Consider the following 19,278-nt stretch of genomic DNA (forward strand, 5'->3'; position numbering starts at 1 on the left):
TTTTTTTGAAGATGTAACTAGTAGGGGAGAAAAGGGGAAACAGTAGATGCAGTATAGCTGGATTTCCAAAAAGCATTCAATAGGGTGTCACACAGAATGTTAACATTCAAGATAAGGGTTCAAGGAGTTTGGGGGTAATATATTAGCATGGCTACAGGACTGGTTAAGGGACAGGAAGCAAAAAGTAGGCAAAAAAAATGGTGCATTTTCAAGTGGGCAGGCTGTGACTAGTGGAGTGCTACAAGTATCAATGCTGGGGCCTCAGCTATTTACAATCTATATTAATGATTTAGACCTAATGTATCCAAGTTTGTTGATGATACAAAGCTAGGTGGAACTTTAAGCTGCGAGGATAGAAAGAGGCTGCAAAGAGATATAGACAGGCTAAGTGAATGGGCAACAAGATGAAGCTGGAGTATAATGTGGGAAAGTGTATGGTAGTAAGAATAGCAAAACTAGATTTTTTTTTAAAAAGGGCATGAAACTTCTAAATGTTGATGTTCAGAGAGACTTGTACAAAGAACACAAAAAGTTACCATGCAGGTACAGCAAGCAACTAGAAGGGCAAGTGGCATGTTGGCCTTTATTGCAAGGGGGTTGGATACAAGAATAAACTTGTCTTGCTACAATTGTGCAAGGCTTTTGTGAGACTGCACCTGGAATACTGCATGCAATTTTGATCTCCATATTTAAAGGAGGGATATGCTTGCATTGGAGGCAGTTTGATCTCCATACTGAAGGAGGGATATACTTGCATTGGTGGCAGTACAGCAAAGATTCACTAGATTGGTCCTTGGGATGACAGGGTTGACCTGTGATGAGGCGCTGAGTAAATTGGGTCTATATCCTCTGGCATTTAGAAGAATGAAAGGTGATCTCATTGAAACATACAAGATTCTCAAGGGACTTGACAGGATAGACAGAGAGCTCGTTTCTGCTGGCTGGGGAATCTAAAACATGGGGACACAGTCTCAGGGGACGATCATTTAGGACTGAGATGAGGAGAAATTTCTTCACTCAAATGGTTGTGAATCTTTGGAATTCTCTACCCCAGAGGGTTGTGGATGCTCCATCATTGATATATTTAAGGCCGAGATAGAGAGATATTTGGTCTTTCAGGGAATCAAGGGATATGAGGAGCCGGGGGAAAACGGAATTAAAGTCCAAGATCAGTCATGATCATAGTAAATGGCGGAGCAGGTATGTGGCTCATGGGATCAGAGGTAGACCATATCACTTGTATCGGTCTGCGTTTCTTGTGTAACTGCACCAAGTAAGCAAGTGTATTTAAGGAAAACATTTTGGGACCATAATACCCAGCACATCTTGACTCTGCCCAGCTTACCAAGAATTTCTGCACCTTTAGCAATTATTCTACATTCCAAACCTGTTGTGTTCCAGTTTATACCACAGAGAGTAGTCATCATGCATTGCTGAAATATGTAGGCACTCCCCCTCATGAACAGGTAACTCCTTGGGTAAGAAGTACACACACTGCATCCAGTGATCCCGCCACTGCGAACACAAAAAATAGCAGTTTCAAACTAGCCTTGAACTCAGAGCCCAGTCAAATAGAAAAAACACAAAAAAACTCAAATTACAAAGTAAAGTGACAGCTCAGCATTTTTAGCTGGACATGGAAAAGTTAAATAATGTAGGAAAGTAAAAGGTGGCAAAGGGCTTTCAATCAACAAGCACTGCTAACTGAACTCTCCCTGGATGCTGCAAATTGAAAATATGAAGATAACTGGGTCAATAATAAATGTTATGGGTTCCCATCCAACCTGCAAAATGAAACATATTTCAAAACATCCCACTCTCATGTGTCATATTACAGTGGTCTAGAATTCTGCCGTTTAGTGACACTTTCGCTCAATACCTCCATTCTCCTTATTGTTATCAAAAAAGATCATCTCGGTTGTTTCTCATTTTTGCTCTCTCCTAACCCCTCTGTTCCAAAAACTCATGTGGAGAGATAGTTCCAGCAGTGGCAACTGCCCTTCACTGGCTCAGCTAAACACATGCTCAATTCATGTACAAGCCCAGATAGCGAATTCTCTCAGGTTCCTTGCCTAAATGGACCATTGTAGCTGAGGATAATAATTCTCCAAGTCAGAAGGTTATGGGTTCAAACCCCACGCCAGGACCTTGAGTATGCAATCCATGCTGACACCACAGTGCATAACTGAGGAAGTGATGCACTGTCGGAGGTGTCTTCTTTTATATGAGAATTTAAATGGAGACCTCATCTATCCTCTCAAGTCAATGTAAACCATCACATAGCATATTTGAAGAAGAGCTGATGTGTTTAAATCCTAGTCTGTACTTTTGAATCTACATTCTTTGCAGTTTCTCTCATTTCTTTCTCAGTGAGCCCTCCCCCAGATTTACAGAAATCTCCTGAAGCTAAAGGAGGATTGTATCAGTCAATACTTTCAGCTGTCAGCTACACATTTCATGGAACAGGAACCAGGAAAATGTCTTACCTGAATATTACCTGGAGTTGGATGGGCCCAGTATGGTGCCATGGTACATTTGATATCCCCTTCAGGGTCCATGTCTATGTCCCACCAGGACAGTGCTACCTGAGCTAAGCCACTGGTAGTTGCTCGGGTCTGCACAGTGTGCCGGGCTGGCAAGCTGCTCACTGCTTTACTGAAATCCACCCTGCAGAAAGAACAAGACAACTAAAATCAAAGCTCCATTTATTTTCTCAGATGAGCAGAGGCAATGTAATGAAAGGGCTTATACAACTCACCAGCTCCCCACTCTCACAATCTGTCCCCATTAACACACTATTGGGGCAAGCAGAGTTTTATTTTGGAGTTGTTTGTCTAATCTTGGAGTACTTTATGTCAATACTGAATATCTGAAATGGAAAGTGCTCCATTCCCAAGCACCAACAATTTCAACAATACAATTAGGCATTCCTACTGCACATTTGATGGGAATTTTGATTCCTCAACCCCTACCCGATGGCCCACATCCAAGGGTACTAAAAGAGGTAGCTGCAGAGATAGTGGATGCACTGGTATAGTAATCAGAGACGTAATATACCTTCTAAGCCGAGTATTGTAATGTAAGGTCACATGACCTTATTGTCCTGTAGCAGAGTAGTGTGGGCTACCTCTATGTGAGAGAGTCTTGAGTTGTACGCAGTGTCAAGAAGTACAAAAATTACTTGCAACAGCCCCATTACGCCCCTGGGAGTGGCCGGGAAGACCATGGGTGTGAGTACACATTGATTATATGGGACCTTTTATGGGAACAATATTTCTCCTTATCATAGACGCGCATTCAAAATGTATAGGTATTTATGAAGTAAGGTCACCCACATTGTCAGCGACAATAGACGAGCTCTGACAAAGCTTTGCTATAAATGGATTACCTGAAGTGCTAGTATCAGATAATGGAACGGTATCCACAAGTGCTGAATTTAACTGATTTACAAGCCTCAGTGGTATTGATCATGTGAAAAGCTCTCCATACCATCCTTCTTCAAATGGACTTGCCGAGAGTGGTTCAGACATTCAAATCTGGTATAAAGAAAATTGTCTGGAGATTCGATAGCGACTAAATTAGCACGATTTGTATTCCACTATCGAACCACGCCTCATTCAACAACAGGTGTCACACCTGCTGAACTGTTAATGAAGCTGTTAATAAAGTTTCCGATTAAGACTGAGCCTAATCATGCCAAGCTTGGGAGGGGGAGGGGGGGTGGGGTGGTAAAAAGGAGGCAGGAAAATCAGAAAACAGGACACGATTGTCACAGTCGGGACAGAACATTTAATGCAGGTTTAGAGAACGACCAACATGGTTATTCGGTGAAATAAGTGCTGTAATGGGACCTCTTTCCTACCATGTGAAAGTTAAAGACCGAATAATAAGACGACATGTGGATCACATATAAAGTGGAGAAACCAAATATGCAGAAGTGATTCCACCAATGCTCGAGGCTGAATCAACAGTACAAATGTATTTGAAGGGCCCACTGTACCTATAGAGTTGAAGAAACAAATATACAGGTACCTGCTGTGGAACCTGATGCTTTGATGACTTCAGTAGGGGAGATTCCAAAGCAAACTTCAGAAGCTGCAGAGCTGAGACATTCTATCCGCATAAGGAAACCTCCAGAGAGACTGACTTAGTAAATAATCGAACTGTGTAAATAACCTGATGTATTGAAAAATTGTAAAATGTTCTTTTCAGTAAAGGGGGAGGGATGTAGTAATCTGAGATGTAATAAACCTTTAGGACGAGTATTGTAATGTAAGGTCACATGATCTTATTGTCCAATATCAGAGTAGTGTTGGCTACCTCTATATGAGAGAGTCTTAGTCACTGAGTGTGAAGACAGAGTTTTATGTTGTGCGCACACAAGTATAGTTGTAGAGTTTAGTTTCTAAATAAACAGCATGTGTTTATTCTAACAATGACCTCCTGATGTTCTCTGTCATGTACCGATTCGGTCACCCCGAACAAAGCGTGCAGCTTGGATCCTTTAGCCCCAACAAACCAAGGGCACTGGATTCAACAACTGGTTAGGATTTTCCAAAATTTCCTAGATTCTTGAACTGTCCCAGCATATTGGAAGATAGCAAATGTAACAAGTACTTCATTAAAGAAAGGAAGGAGAGAGAAAACAGGGAATCACAGGCCCGTTAGCCTGATATCAGTCATCAGGAAGATGCTGGAATCTATTATTAAAGAAATCTAAACAACACATTTAGAAAATCATGGTTTGATCAGGTAAAGTCAACATGGATTTAAAGAAAGGGTAATAGTGTCTGACAAATGTATTAAAGTTTTTTTGAGGATGTAACTTGTATGGTAGATAAAGGTGAACTAGATGTAGTATATTTGATTTCCAAAAGGCATTCGATAAGATACAACACAAAAGGTTAATAATCAAGATAAGGGCTCAAGGAGTTGTGGGGGGGGGGGGGGGGGTGGTGTGTGTGTGTGTGTGATATATTAGCATGGACAGAGGATTGGTTAACGAACAGGAAGCAGAGAGTAGGGATGAAAGGGGCCTTTTCAAGTTGGCAGATTGTAATTAGTGGAGGGCTCAAGGATCAGTGCCTCAGCTATTTATAATCATGTATTAACAGCTTAAAAGAAGAGACCAAGAGCAATGTGTCTTAGTTTTCTACCGATACAAAGTTCAGTAGGAATGTAAGCTGCAGGGACACAAAGGAGCTGCAAAGGGACATAGACAGGTTAAGTGAGTAGCCAACAAGTGGCAGAGGGATAATAATGTGATGTGAGGTTATTCACTTTGGTGGCAAGAACAGAACACCAGAAAATTTTTTTAAAAGGCATGAAACTTTTAAATGTTGATGCTCAGAAACTTGCAAACATTCACAAGGAAGAGAGAAAGTTAGCATGTAGGTACAGCAAGCGATTGGGAATACAAATGGCATGTTGGCCTAAATTGCAAGGGGACTGGAGTACAGGAATAAGGAAGTCTTATTAAAGCTGTACAGGGCTTTGGTGACACCACTCCTGGAATAATGTGCTAGTTTTGGTCTCCATATTTAAGGAAGGATATCATTGCTTTGGATGCAGTATAGCAAAGGTTCAATGGACTGGTTCTGGGGATGAGAGGACTATCCTTTGAGGAGAGGGTGAGTAAATTGGGTCTATATTCTCTCGAGTTTAGAAGAATGACAGGTGATCTCATTGAAACATAAAAGATTCTGAAGGGGCTTGTCAGGGTCTACACTGCAAGATTGTTTCCACTGGCTAGGGGATCTAGAACACAGGATCACAGTCATTGATAAGGAAGCGATCATTTATGACTGAGATGAAAAGAAATGTCTTCATTCAGAGAGTTTTGGTTTTGGAATTGTTTCCTGCAGAGGGTTGTGGATACTCCATCGTTGAGTATATTCGAGACTCAGGTCAATAGATTTGTGATCTCTCATGGAATCAAGGAACAAGAGGAGCCAGCTGGAAAGTGCAGTTGAAGCAAGTGATCAGCCATGATCGCACTGAATAGCAGAACTGGCTGGAGGGGGCCAAACAATCTACTCCTGCTCCTTTTTTAAAATATTCTTATATTATCTATCCAAAAAGTAACGAAGTATTCATGTTCTCACTGGACACACTATACTGTACCTGAATATTTCTATGGCCTCTGTCAGGGTTGTGAAGTGGTTCCTGTTCACCTGGTTCAGCTGGATGTCATAGACACAGGGAGACCCGGCACACATCTGCATGTCCCTTGGTGGCACAATGACCCTCTCACCCTTGCCTCCCTCCAGTTGGATGTGAATCGGCAGCACTTTATTCCAGGCCCACATGTGCTCTGACTCCACCAGCTGTGTGTAAACTGTGGCTCTGTGTGGAACTGCCTCACATTCCTCCTGTCAGCCGACGGTTGGGATGGATAGAAGGAAACAGATGGCTTAGACTGTACAGGATATCTTGCTTTATTAGAACTGATTATATAATTATCGTGATCTTTATCAGAAACCAAATAATTAAGAACAGATATTTACAATGCGGTTATAGATCAAATATATTAATGTATTTCCTTGAATAGATGGCCTGTAAGAAGCTCCAGAGTAAGAGTTACAACATGTCAAATCTCCATAACCTCAAGCACTAACTCACCTGAACAAGGTATTTGTGAGCATGCTCGTAACTTGGGAGTGCGCCCTCTCCAATAAGTTCAGTGTCAAACAGCTCTGTGACCAAGATATTAGCTCGACATGACATGTCACCGTCTAAAAAATGGAAATCACTGTGAGGAAGGTATATATATAGCACAGTCTGCTAAGGACTCCATTAAACAGGATGATCTAACCTTGGAACTGAGTGTACAAAAAGTAATACAATGTATGTTGTAAAAGCACTCCATAGAGTCTTAACAGAAGTATGGTTACTGAAAGTGTACATTATTTTCCACTGGTATGTTGCATGATCAACAACATTTCTTCGGGCGCATTCTCTGAATCTTACTAACTACAGGAAAACAGGCTGGTTCTTGTAAGTATCCAGCACAATGATTATTATTTCAGCAGTTCCAGAACTTTCAGGAACCCCTCTGTTCTTGGCAGTGCTAACTATGAGTCAATTGCTCCACCCTATCCAGAAGCCTCTCTAATACTAACACAGGCGACTTCAGTCCGCACTGGGCATCTCAATATTCAGTGCAACTAATTATTAGCGCCAGCTCATTGAATTGTAATGAATGGATTTAAACAGCTGGAGCTTCACAGATTTAAGTAGAACTAGCTCTGAGAAATTGGGACACCATCATTTACATCAGAAGCTCCACTTTAATATCAAACAACTTGGTTGATTTTCAATCATGGTTCTGAAGACAACAGGCAAATAAAGCTCAACAATAAACACTATATTCTCAGTTTTTTGCCACTTAAAATCCCAGTGTATAAATTGTGCTTCCTGAGAATTTTCCAGTTACTACTGGTCCAACAATCAGACATAGCCATCTAAATACTGGGGCGGGCGGGGGGAGTCATGTTCAACAAGCCATCTCTCATCAAACCTCCCAGCCACAATTATTTTCATTGTATATGACAGCTGACCTGTTGTTAGAGGGTCTTGGAAATTAAGTTCCACCAAATGTAATATACTGCTTAAAAGCAGCTGCATCAATTGCCACAATGCTGATTACATGACATCCCAACCCAACAGCAAGGTGCACCAAGCCTAATGGGGCTCATCGAGGACACCAACCTGTGCACCATCCACACCAAGCGGGTCACCATCATGCCCAAAGATATCAACTAGGCCCTGCAGATCCGGGGGAGCGGGCCTGAGCTAAAAGAACCCATTCCCCAAAAAATAAAACTAATCCAGCAATCCAAGCAACTGTTTCAATGGGGTGCTAAAACTCAACAGTCACCCCACTGCCTCATTGTTTCCCACCAACAGCCTAAGTGGTCTAGCAGGCTTAAAAGTAGATAAATCTCCAGGGAATGTGTCTCAGGCTGTTGAGTGAGGCAAGGCAGGGGATAGCAGGGGCCCTGGCAATAATTTTCAATACCTCTCTGGCCACAGGAGAGGTGCCAGAGGACTGGAGGACAGCCAATGTGGTACCATTATTCAAGAAGGGAGGAAGGGGTAAACCAGGGAACTACAGGCCAGTCAGTCTAACCTCAGTGGTGGGGAAACTATTGGAAGCAATTCTGAGGACAGAATTAATCTCCACTTGGAGAGGCAGGGATTAATCAAGGACAGTTAGCATGGTTTTGTTAAGGGGAGGTCTGACCAATTTGATTGAATTTTTCGAAGCGATGACCAAGTGTGTAGATGAGGGCAATGCACTTGATGTAGTCTACTTGGGCTTCAGCAAGGCTTTTGATAAGGTCCCACATGGGAGACTGATAACGAAAGAGCCCATGGGATACAAGGCAATTTGGCAGATTGGATCCAGAATTGGCTGAGCAGCAGGAGGCAGAGGTTGATGGTCGAGGGGTGTTCTTGTGACAGGATGGGGCGAAGGGCCTTTTTCTGAGCTGTAGGCCTCTATGACTCTATGACAGGCTCCAACAACCCTACCCACCCCAGGTCCCTTACCTGGTCCCACTGTCACCTCAGTTGAGTGTTTGTTGATGATTTTAATTTTGTTGCCAAATCCATTTTTATCCACAATCTTCCGAGCAACATCAGCCATTGGCTTAAAAACCTGTGGGGAATGACAAGATGGAGATTACATTACATTAGCCACATTGTCTCTTCCAAACTATTTTTTCCCATACTGTGTCTTTCTATGAATACCTGCACCAAACAACAGATGAACAATCAGCTTCCCTCCAGGGACAATGTCAGTTTATCAAGAAGACAAGAGATCACATGAAGCATACAGCTTCAGTAAAGAATTTTAACCCACAGATAAATAACTAGTAACTTAAACGACAATTAGCACTACCCCTGTGCTAAGCGATCCTACAATGGATCAGGTGAAAGCTCTGCAGTCCTGCCACGTCCAGTCATGAATGATGGTGGATAATGAAACAAGTAACGGGAGGTGGCAGCTCCACAAATAATGAAATCCTCAATGATGGGGGAGCCCCGCACCTCAGTGGTAAAACATTTTCAACCACCTTCTGGCAGAAGTGCCAAGTGAATGATGCATCTCAGCCTCTTCCTCAGGTCCCCAACATTACTGAAGCCAGTCTTCAGCCAATTCAATTCACTCACATATCAAGAAATGGCTGAAGTAACTGGATACTGCAAAGGCTTTGGGCCCTGACAACATCCCAGCTGTAGTACAAAATACTTGTGCTCTAGCCATGTCCCTTAGCCAAGATGTTTCAATGCAGCTACAGCACTGACAGCTACCAATGGAAACTTGCCCAGGTATGTCCTATTCACAGAAAGCAGGACAAATCAAATCCAGCCAGATACTACCCATCAATCTAAACTCAATCACAAGCAAAGTGATGGAAAGTGCCACTGACAGTACTAAGAGCGCATTTGCTGAGCATTAGCATGCGCGCCAAGGCCACACAGCTCCTGATCTCGTTACAACCTCAGTCCAAACATGGACAAAAGGGCTGAACGCAAGAGACGTGGTGAGAGTGACTGCCCTTGACCTCAAGTCTGCATTTTTTCCTCAGAGCATCAAGGAGCCCTAGCAAAATTTATGTCAGTGAGAATTGGGGAACCTCCAGTTGTTGGAGTCGCACCTAGCACAAAAGATGATGATCCTTGGCGTTGGAGGCCAATTATCTCAAACCAAGGACATCACTGCAGGAGTTCCTTGGGGTGGTGCCCCGGGTCCAACCATTTTCAGCTGCCTCATTTATAACTTTCCTGCCAACATAAGGTCAGTAATGGGATATTTGCTAGTGATTTCACATTGTTCAGTACCATTTGCGATTCCTTAGATATTGCAGAAGTTCATGCAGCAAGACAACATTCAGGCTTGGGTTGGTAAGTGGCAAGTAACATTCGCGCTGCCTCCAGCCAAGGGAGTATCTGGCAAATCTCCTCTTGATGTTCAATGGCATTAATACAGCTGAAACCCCCACCATTGACCAGAAACTTAACTGGACCAGCCAGGTAAATACCATAGTTATAATTGCGGGTCAGAGACTGGGAATTCTGCGACAAGTAAGTCATCTCCTGACTCCCCAAAGCCTTTCCACCATCTACAAGGCACAAATCAGGAATGTGATGGAATGCTCTCCATTCACCCTGAGGAGTGCAGCTCTAATAACACTCAAGAAGCTTTTTACCATCTAGGACAATGCAGTCCACCTGATCAGCACCCAATCCACCATCTTTAGCATTCACTCACCACTGCAAAGTGGCAGCACTCTGTACCAGATACAAGATGCACTGCAGCAACTCACCAAGCCTCCTTCAACAGGGCACCCTCTAAACCACAACCTCTACCACCTAGAAAGACACATGGGAACACAACCATCTGCACGTTCTCCTCCGAACCACCCACTATCTTGACTTGGAACCATATCCCTGTTCCTTCACTGTCAGTGGATCAAAAACCTGGAACTCCCTTCTTAAAAGCACTGTGGATGTATCTGCATGATAAAGAATAGAGCGGTTCAAGACGACAGCTCAGCATCATCGGCTCAAGGGCAATTAGAGCTGGGCAACAAATGCTGGCCTAGTCAGAGACATACAGATCACATAAATTAATCTAAAAAAATTGTCAAGTGTTTGAGATAGAGGGAGAGTTCAGAGCCAATCCATCAAAGTGACATATTCACCACATGCAACTAACAGACTACTTCCATGGTCAGTTAATTCTGGCAGTAGCTTTTCTGGATGGAGTAGCACTTTTTGTATTTGGTATTGCTGTTAAACAAAGTAATTAAACTGTTGTTGTAAGCTTGTTCATTTGGTCTTCAAAACCATAAGATTGAGAGGATCAACAAGATTCAGGAAAAGATTTTACTGGAAGTGTATAAACTCAAACACAACAAAATGAAAAACTGAAGTGTAACGTATCCCTGCAATCTCACCTCGATTGCATAACAATAATCAGCACCAGCTCTCACTGCCATCATGGACAGCAGGCCTGTCCCAGTTCCAATGTCCAGGACAATTGCCCTCTGGCCTCGTTCTTTCACCCTGCAGACTGCAGCCCGGACTCCACTGTGATACTTTTCATTCTGCAAATACAATGTCATAGGGTTAAGCATCTGTTGCACCGAAGTTGTTCAGATATATAACAATTCCCCACTCAGCTCAAATAATATAACACACCTTCTCTGTAACCTTTCAATCTTTAAGTTTTTCCTATTTTCACCTAATTCTGTCTCCCAGGTGCCCACAGAGAGCAGCTAGCAACCCAGGCCTCCATTGTGTTACTCTGAAACACGTGACTGAGAGACACAAGAGTGATGCAAGAAAAAGCATTGATTTTTAGCTATGGAAATATGCTCAAAGAACTGAGGTCTTCAGTACTGTTCATCTTCTGTGGTTCAGACAACCTTCTTTACCTAAGCTGCAAGTAAACAGCATACACCCTGTTCAAAGTTTAAAATTAAAACTCAATTCCTGATCTATGCTCTGTCTTTTGTTTGTAGTCAATGCAATACTGAGCTACTCTGATGAACCTTCATACCCCAGATTAGGCAGTGAAAATGTTCTAAGGATCCTGCTGCTAATTACAGTCCAGTAATCCTGCTTGAATCCTGTACAGTGTGATGTCCTATATCCTCTAAATGAACACACATTTAAAATCAATAAACACGGTACTTCATTTGGTGTCAAATGCTTACCCTGTCTTTGTCGTGTAGCATATCTGCATAAGACGACCTGATAGAAAAATAATGAAAAATGGGTCAGTTAAGTCTAAATAGTGTAATACAAAAACAGAATTACCTGGAAAAACTCAGTGTAATGTTCATCTGATAAAATGGTTTTCAGTCATTTATTAGCTGTAATCTAATTGAAGAGTTCAGGTGATTTGCAGACAGGTTAATGGATGCCTGGGAATCCTTACGGGCTCTAATCTAAATGAATCAATCACATGGTTTATATTTAGAATACTATGCTGCATGTCCAGCAATGGGGCAGAGACTCAGGGTAGTGTCCTAGGCCCAACCATCTTCAGCTGCTTCATCAATGACCTTCCTTCCATCATAAGATCAGAAGTGGGGATATTCGCTGATGATTGCACAATGTTCAGCACCATCCGTGACTCCTCAGATACTGAAGCAGTCCATGTCCAAATACAGCAAGACCTGGACAATACCCAGGCTTGGGCTGACAAGTGGCAAATAACATTCGTGCCACACAAGTGCCAGGCAATGACCATTTCTAACAAGAGAGAATGTAACCATCACCCATTGACATTAAATGGCATTACCATCACTGAATCCCCCATTATCAACATTCTGGGTGTTAACATTAACCAGAAACTGAACTGGACTAGCCACATAAATACTGTGGCTACAAGAACAGGTCAGAGGCTAGGAATCCTGTGGCGAGTAACTCACCGCCTGACTCCCCAAAGTCTGTCCATCATCTACTAGGCACAGGTCAGAAATGCGAGGGAATACTCCCCACTTACCTGCATCTCCAACAACACTCAAGAAGCTTGACACCATCCAGAACAAAGCAGCATGCTTGATTGGGGCCCCATCCACATTCACTCCCTCCATCACTGAAGCACAATGATAGCAGTGTACACCATCTACAAGATGCACTGCAAGAACTCATCAGGGCTCTTTAGACAGCACCTTCCAAACCCACGACCACTACCATCTAGAAGGACAAGGGCAGCAGACACATGGGAACGCCAGCTCCTGGAAGCCCCCCCTCCAAGCTACTCACCATCCTGCTTTGGAAATATATCACCATTCCATCACTGTCACTGCGTCAAATTCCTGGAACTCCCTCCCTAACATTACTGTGTGTACACCTACACCACATGGACTGCAGCAGTTCAAGGCAGCTCACCACCACCTTCTCAAGGGCAATTAGGGATGGGTAATAAACGTTGGCCTCACCAGCAACACCCACATCCCATGAATGAATTTTTAAAAAACTGTCATGTAATGGGAAAGTTTCAGTTGATATTCAAATATCGATCAATTTATGTCTGTCACCTTGAACAGGCTGAGATGCCCAGTATTCAGAATGGAGATAGTGTGAACATTTCTTTCTCACACTATCGCAACACTAAGGGATATGATGCAGGATTTGAGGGCATGTCCAGTTTGTGAAATTGCCAATTTATTATGTAAACGAATACTCATTCCCCAGTGTATTACTGAGGTGCTCACTTTCCCATTCCTGATATGTATAACTGGCTGCCTTCACCTTTGCCACATGTACTCTCCAAAGTATATTACAGGCCACTATATTCAAGTTTCAGCCGGGCAGGGGCAGGGGGCTGGGGGCAGGGGGCCGGGGGACAGGGGCCGGGGGGCAGGGGCCGGGGGCTGGGGGAGGGTGGCTGGGGGCAGGGGGGCAGGGGGGCTGGGGGCAGGGGGGCTGGGGGCAGGGGGGCTGGGGGCAGGGGGGCTGGGGGCAGGGGCAGGGGGGCTGGGGGCAGGGGCAGGGGGGCAGGGGGGCTGGGGGCAGGGGCAGGGGGGCCGGGGGCAGGGGGCCGGGGGGCAGGGGGCCGGGGGGCAGGGGGCCGGGGGGCAGGGGGCCGGGGGCAGAGGCAGGGGCCGGGGGCAGAGGCAGGGGCCGGGGGCAGAGGCAGGGGCCGGGGGCAGAGGCAGGGGCCGGGGGCAGAGGCAGGGGCCGGGGGCAGAGGCAGGGGCCAGGGGCCGGGGGCCGGGGGGCGGGGGCAGAGGCAGGGGGCAGAGGCAGGGGCCGGGGGCCGGGGGCTGGGGGCAGAGGCAGGGGCCGGGGGCCGGGGGCTGGGGGCAGAGGCAGGGGCCGGGGGGCGGGGGGCAGAGGCAGGGGCAGGGGGGCCGGGGGCAGGGGGGCCGGGGGCAGGGGGCCGGGGGCCGGGGGCCGGGGGCGGGGGCCGGGGGCAGAGGCAGGGGGCCGGGGGTAGGGGGCAGAGGCCGGGGGCCGGGGGGCCGGGGGGCCGGGGGGCCGGGGGCAGGGGCCGGGGGCCGGGGGCCGGGGGCCGGGGGCGGGGGCCGGGGGCAGAGGCAGGGGCCGGGGGGCGGGGGGCAGAGGCAGGGGCAGGGGGGCCGGGGGCAGGGGGGCCGGGGGCAGGGGGCGGGGGCCGGGGGCAGAGGCAGGGGGCCGGTGAGTGCAGGGCCGGCTGCAGGTGACCCTCGTGTCAAGCTGGAGCCGGCTCCTTACCGCGCTATCTCCTGGTGATAATCATAGTCTTCGTCTTCTTCCTCCCACTCGATGGCGCCGGTTGTAGGGTTCGCCCTACCACAGAAAGTCTTCATGTCAGCCGGATCTAGCGATGACTCTAGCCCAGAGATCAGTCCGCAAAGCCCTGACTCTGTACCGGCGCCGCCATATTGACAACTAACTCCTGCAGGCGGATTGCCGGCCCCAGTGCGCAGGCGCAGCGATGCTGAACCGGCGCCCCATGGTCACGTGACAGTCATGACATGTGTGTCCAGAACCTTTAACATCAGAGGATAGAGAGGGGTGAGATCATGGAGGGATTCAAAAACAAGGATGAGAATTTTTTTTAATGGTGTTGTTGTTAGGTCAGGAGTCAACGTAAGTCAGCGATCACAGGGGTGATGGGTCAACGGGACTTGGCACAAGTTAGTCCAGGGGATGTGGAATTTTGGATGCCCTGAAGTTGTGGGAGGTTGGAAGGTAGCAGGCCAGCCTGGAATTAGTTAACAGAGGTAACCAAGCCATGGCTTCTGTTTCTGTTTTAGTTATGTGGGCATCATAGACTAATATCCATATTCTGCCAACATTTAAATGGGTAGCGCTAGCTAAACCAAGCATGACCTGCTGAAATGATAATGCTGATAATGAAAACCTTTACATGGAAATACTTAAAGATGGGTCATGAAGATTTCAAGTGATGGGGCTGTGACTTTCCATTGTGGGATTTTCCTTGGGAAGATTGTTTTTAAGATGAACCAACAGGCATGGTTGTGTATCCATATGTTGGAGAATTTGGTTACAGGAATTAAAGCAATCTGTTAGTGGATCTTTTTTGTTGATAATGCACATGACATTGCATTTTTGGCCATCTCCCATTCTGCAATTCCAAAAGATCATCTTGCAGAGAATTGATATGATCTTGAGTTTTTCCTGATGTGTAAACCATGGAGTCAACTGCAAATAGTTTCAGCAAATGAGCTGAGGCAGGCGTGGAGTTGGGCAATGTTACAGAGTTGGAAAGAGGCAGCCTTAGTAATGGCACAGAGATGCGGTTGAAAGCTTGTCAGAGGGTAAAATATGACATCAAGGTTGCAAACTGGTTCATCTTCTGACAGCTTCCAGAGAGATGCTAGGGAACAGAGTTGATAGTGGAGACCAAGGGCAATGCTTTCAGTCTTTCCAGCGTTTAGTGGAAGGAAATTGCTACTCAACCAGTACTGGATGTCAAAGGAGCCGTGTGACAATTCAGAAACAATAGAGGGTTCGAGACAAGTGGTGGTGAAGTAGAGCCAACGGACCAAGTTGTGATTTGGTGATAAGGCCACTGTGAATGAGGCAAGTGGTGAAAAAACCTGGGTACAGTAGACTGGCCAGCTTAGTGTCAGTGATAGGGAATATACTGTAATCCATACTAAAATAAATGATAAGAGTATCTAGAGATAGAAAATATAATTTTTTAAAGTTTGGATTCCGAAAGGAATCATGCTTAACTAACCTGATAGAATTATTTGTAATAGAGGTAATAGAAAGGATAGACAAGGATAATAGAATAGATGTCATCTATTCTAAAGGCCTTTGATAAGGTGCCACATTGCAGGCTCATGACAAAGGTTAGGGCATGTGGTGTCAGAGGACGAATAACTGAATGGACAGAAAATTGGCCAAGACATAGAAAACAGAGAATAGCTGTGCAATTTTCCCACAGTGCACTAAGTGCGGTAGCGGGCGGGTAAACTGACATTTTACTCACTGGCCGCGATGGCAGGTTTTCACGATGTATCGTCCCAAACCCATCTCATTATTTATGCAGTCCCAGGGAATACACCGTTTCCATGGCTGGCGGGCTCTCATTTGCCCTCCGGCCATCAGCCCGCCGCTACATCATGCCAAGCACCATGTTTAAAATCCAGCCGCGAGCACAGCGCTCACTGCTTCGAGTTCGCCGCTGCTGCACAGAAGACATGGCCAGCAAAGGAAAAAAGACTGAAGACCCCTGCTTCAACAACGGATCCCTAGAGCGACTGCTGGTTGCTGTGGAGGCCCACTGGGATGTCCTGTACTCCCGCTCTGGCCACAGGATGGGCAGCAATGTGACCAATCCAGCTAGGGAGGCGGTGTCAGCGCCAACGCCCTTCAGAAGAGGACAGCGACCCAGTGCCACAAGAGGATGAATGATCTCCTCTGTTCCGCCAGAGTAAGTCACTCTTCTCATCATTCTCAACTCACACACTCACAAACCCATCACACAGGGCCCTCACTCACCGCCAGTTCACCATCGACCCTCTCACACTTACCATCATTGTCCCCATCCTGTCCATGGGATTGGTGAAGACAAATGTAGGCCCCTTACAGTCTGAAACAGGGGAATTTATAATGGGGAACAAAGAAATGGCTGACCAACTAAATGCATACTTTGGTTCTGTCTTCACAAAGGAGGACACAAATAACATGCCAGAAATGTTGTGGAACCCAGGGTTTAGTGAGAGGGAGGAGCTGAAAGAAATCAGTATTAGTAGGGAAATGGTGTTGGAGAAATTGATGGGATTGAAGGCCAATAAATCCCCAGGGCCTGATAACCTACATCCCAGAGTACTTAAGGAAGTGGCCCTAGAAATAGTGGATGCATTGGTGGTCATCTTCCGAGATTCTATAGACTCTGGAACAGTTCCTACAGATCGGAGGGTAGCTAATGTAACCCCCGCTATTTAAAAAGGGAGGTAGAGAGAAAACAGGGAATGATAGACCAGTCAGTAGTGGGGGAAATTCTAGAGTCCATTATAAAAGCTTTAATAGCTGAGCACTTGGAAAACAGTGACAGAATTGGACAGAGTCAGCATGGATTTACGAAAGGGAAATCATGCTTGACAAATCTACTGGAATTTTTCGAGAATGTAACTAGTAGAGTTGATGAGGGGGAGCCAGTGGATGTGGTTTATTTGGACTTTCAGAAGCCTTTCGACAAAGTCCCACATAAGAGATTAGCGTGTAAAATTAAAGCACATGGGATTGGGGGTAATGTATTGAGATGGATAGAAAACTGGTTGGCAGACAGGAAACAAAGAGTAGGAATAAACGGGTCTTTTTCCGAATGGCAGGCAGTGACTAGTGGGGTACCGCAGGGATCGGTGCTGGGACCCCAGCTATTCACAATATATGTTAATGATTTAGATGAGGGAGCTAAATGTAATATCTCCAAATTTGCAGATGACACAAAGCTGGGTGGGAGGGTGAGCTGTGAGGAGGATGCAGAGATGCTTCATGGTGATTTGGACAAGCTGAGTGAGTGGGCAAATGCATGGCAGATGCAATATAATGTGGATAAATGTGAGGTTATCCACTTTGGTAGCAAAAACAGGAAGGCAGATTATTATCTGAATGGCTATAAATTGAGAGAGGGGAATGTGCAACGAGACCTGGGTGTCCTTGTACACCAGTCGCTGAAGGTAAGCATGCAGGTGCAGCAGGCGGTAAAGAAGGCAAATGGTATGTTGGCCTTCATAGCGAGAGGATTCGAGTACAGGAGCAGGGGTGTCTTGTTGCAATTATACAGGGCCTTGGTGAGACCACACTTGGAATATTGTGTGCAGTTTTGGTCTCCTTATCTGAGGAAGAATGTTCTTGCCACAGAGGGAGTGCAGCAAAGGTTTACCAGACTGATTCCTGGGATGGCGAGACTGACATATGAGGAGAGATTGAGTCAGTTAGGATTATATTCACCGGAGCTCAGAAGAATGAGGGGGGATCTCATAGAAACCTATAAAATTCTAACAGGACTAGACAGGGTAGGTGCAGGAAGGATGTTCCCGATGGTGGGGGAGTCCAGAACCAGGGGTCACAGTCTGAGGATACGGGGTAGACTATTTAAGACTGAGATGAGGAGAAATTTCTTCACCCAGAGAGTGGTGAGCCTGTGGAATTTGCTACCACAGAAAGTAGTTGAGGCCAAAACATTGTATGTTTTCAAGAAAGAGTTAGATATAGCTCTTGGGGCAATAGGGATCAAAGGATATGGGGAGAAAGCGGGAGCAGTCTATTGAGTTGGATGATCAGCCATGATCATAATGAATGGCAGAGCAGGCTCGAAGGGCTGAATGCCTACTCCTGCTCCTGTTTTCTATGTTTCTATCACTCACCACCCATACAGGCCAGGCATACTTATCATCTGGCCTGGCAGGCGTCCTGCTTACACTTTCTCCATCTCTATTCATGCAGGACAAGCTGGCACACAACAAGAGAGAGAGGTTGCTGACCGGTGGAGGAATGCCTGAAATCAAAGTCCTCACAGACTTTGAAAACAACTGGCCAGCCACAAACTGGACCGGTCCTGTGCTGTGGTGAGGTCGGCGCTGCTCTACCAAGTGAAGATCCAGCGGTGCAACATCCATCAGACAACCATGCCGTGAGATGTGTCCTCTTTCACAGGCCACTACCATGCATTACTTATGTCTACATACTTTCACAGACACTTCTGCCAAACAGCTGACATAGTCCATGACCCAGGGCCTCCAATCAACCCCTGAAGAAACCTCTGGAGAGGAATCTGGAGGCACCCTCCCTGAAGTTCCGGCACAGCGCTCACCCACACCCTCCACCAGCGCAGAGACACACACCTCGGTGGGACAATCTGGTGAGCACATCGTACTGTCTGATCCACAGCAGGCAGATGTCTGGCACTCAGAGGACTGCTGGAGGCCAGAACGTTGCTGAGTCCGAGTCAGATGACGAGCCTCTGGACTCGGTCATGTCACAGTTGCTGGAGCTGCAAAGGCAAGCTCGGGATCATCAGGAAGGGATGTCCGCTGCACTCCTCAGATTGCAAGGCACAATGGAGGAGGCCGTCTGCCTTCAGGCTGAGGTGATAGCGCTGGCATACCAACGCACCAAGGTCAACGCTGGTAAGATGGTAGCTGCAATGGAGACCTTGGTCCAGGACTTCTCACTGCTGTGCGGGCTCAACTCCATATAGCTGATGCCATAGTTGGCCTCCAACAGTGTGTACACAAGAGGGGTGCTGGACAGCTCGATCTCACTCCAGCTTCCCCTGCTCCTCAAGGAGTC

General features: G+C 46.1%; 1 protein-coding gene across 3 annotated transcripts in view; it reads right to left on the reverse strand.

Moving 5' to 3' along the window:
* prmt7 (protein arginine methyltransferase 7) overlaps positions 1 to 14,412 on the reverse strand; it is a 45,853-nt gene extending 31,441 nt beyond the window's left edge. For all 3 annotated transcript variants that reach the window (XM_078544085.1, XM_078544084.1, XM_078544086.1), the window contains exons 1-8: positions 14,221 to 14,412; positions 11,730 to 11,766; positions 10,968 to 11,117; positions 8,554 to 8,662; positions 6,622 to 6,734; positions 6,124 to 6,371; positions 2,487 to 2,667; positions 1,388 to 1,515 (exon numbers count right to left, since the gene is read on the reverse strand). In XM_078544085.1, coding sequence (XP_078400211.1) covers positions 1,388 to 1,515; positions 2,487 to 2,667; positions 6,124 to 6,371; positions 6,622 to 6,734; positions 8,554 to 8,662; positions 10,968 to 11,117; positions 11,730 to 11,766; positions 14,221 to 14,315 — 1,061 coding nt within the window. In that variant the 5' untranslated portion in view covers positions 14,316 to 14,412. The remainder of the gene's footprint in view (positions 1 to 1,387; positions 1,516 to 2,486; positions 2,668 to 6,123; positions 6,372 to 6,621; positions 6,735 to 8,553; positions 8,663 to 10,967; positions 11,118 to 11,729; positions 11,767 to 14,220) is intronic.
* Between the last annotated feature and the right edge of the window lie 4,866 nt (positions 14,413 to 19,278).

This window comes from Cetorhinus maximus, chromosome 6 (assembly GCF_964194155.1).
Source record: "Cetorhinus maximus chromosome 6, sCetMax3.hap1.1, whole genome shotgun sequence".
NCBI lineage: Eukaryota > Metazoa > Chordata > Chondrichthyes > Lamniformes > Cetorhinidae > Cetorhinus > Cetorhinus maximus.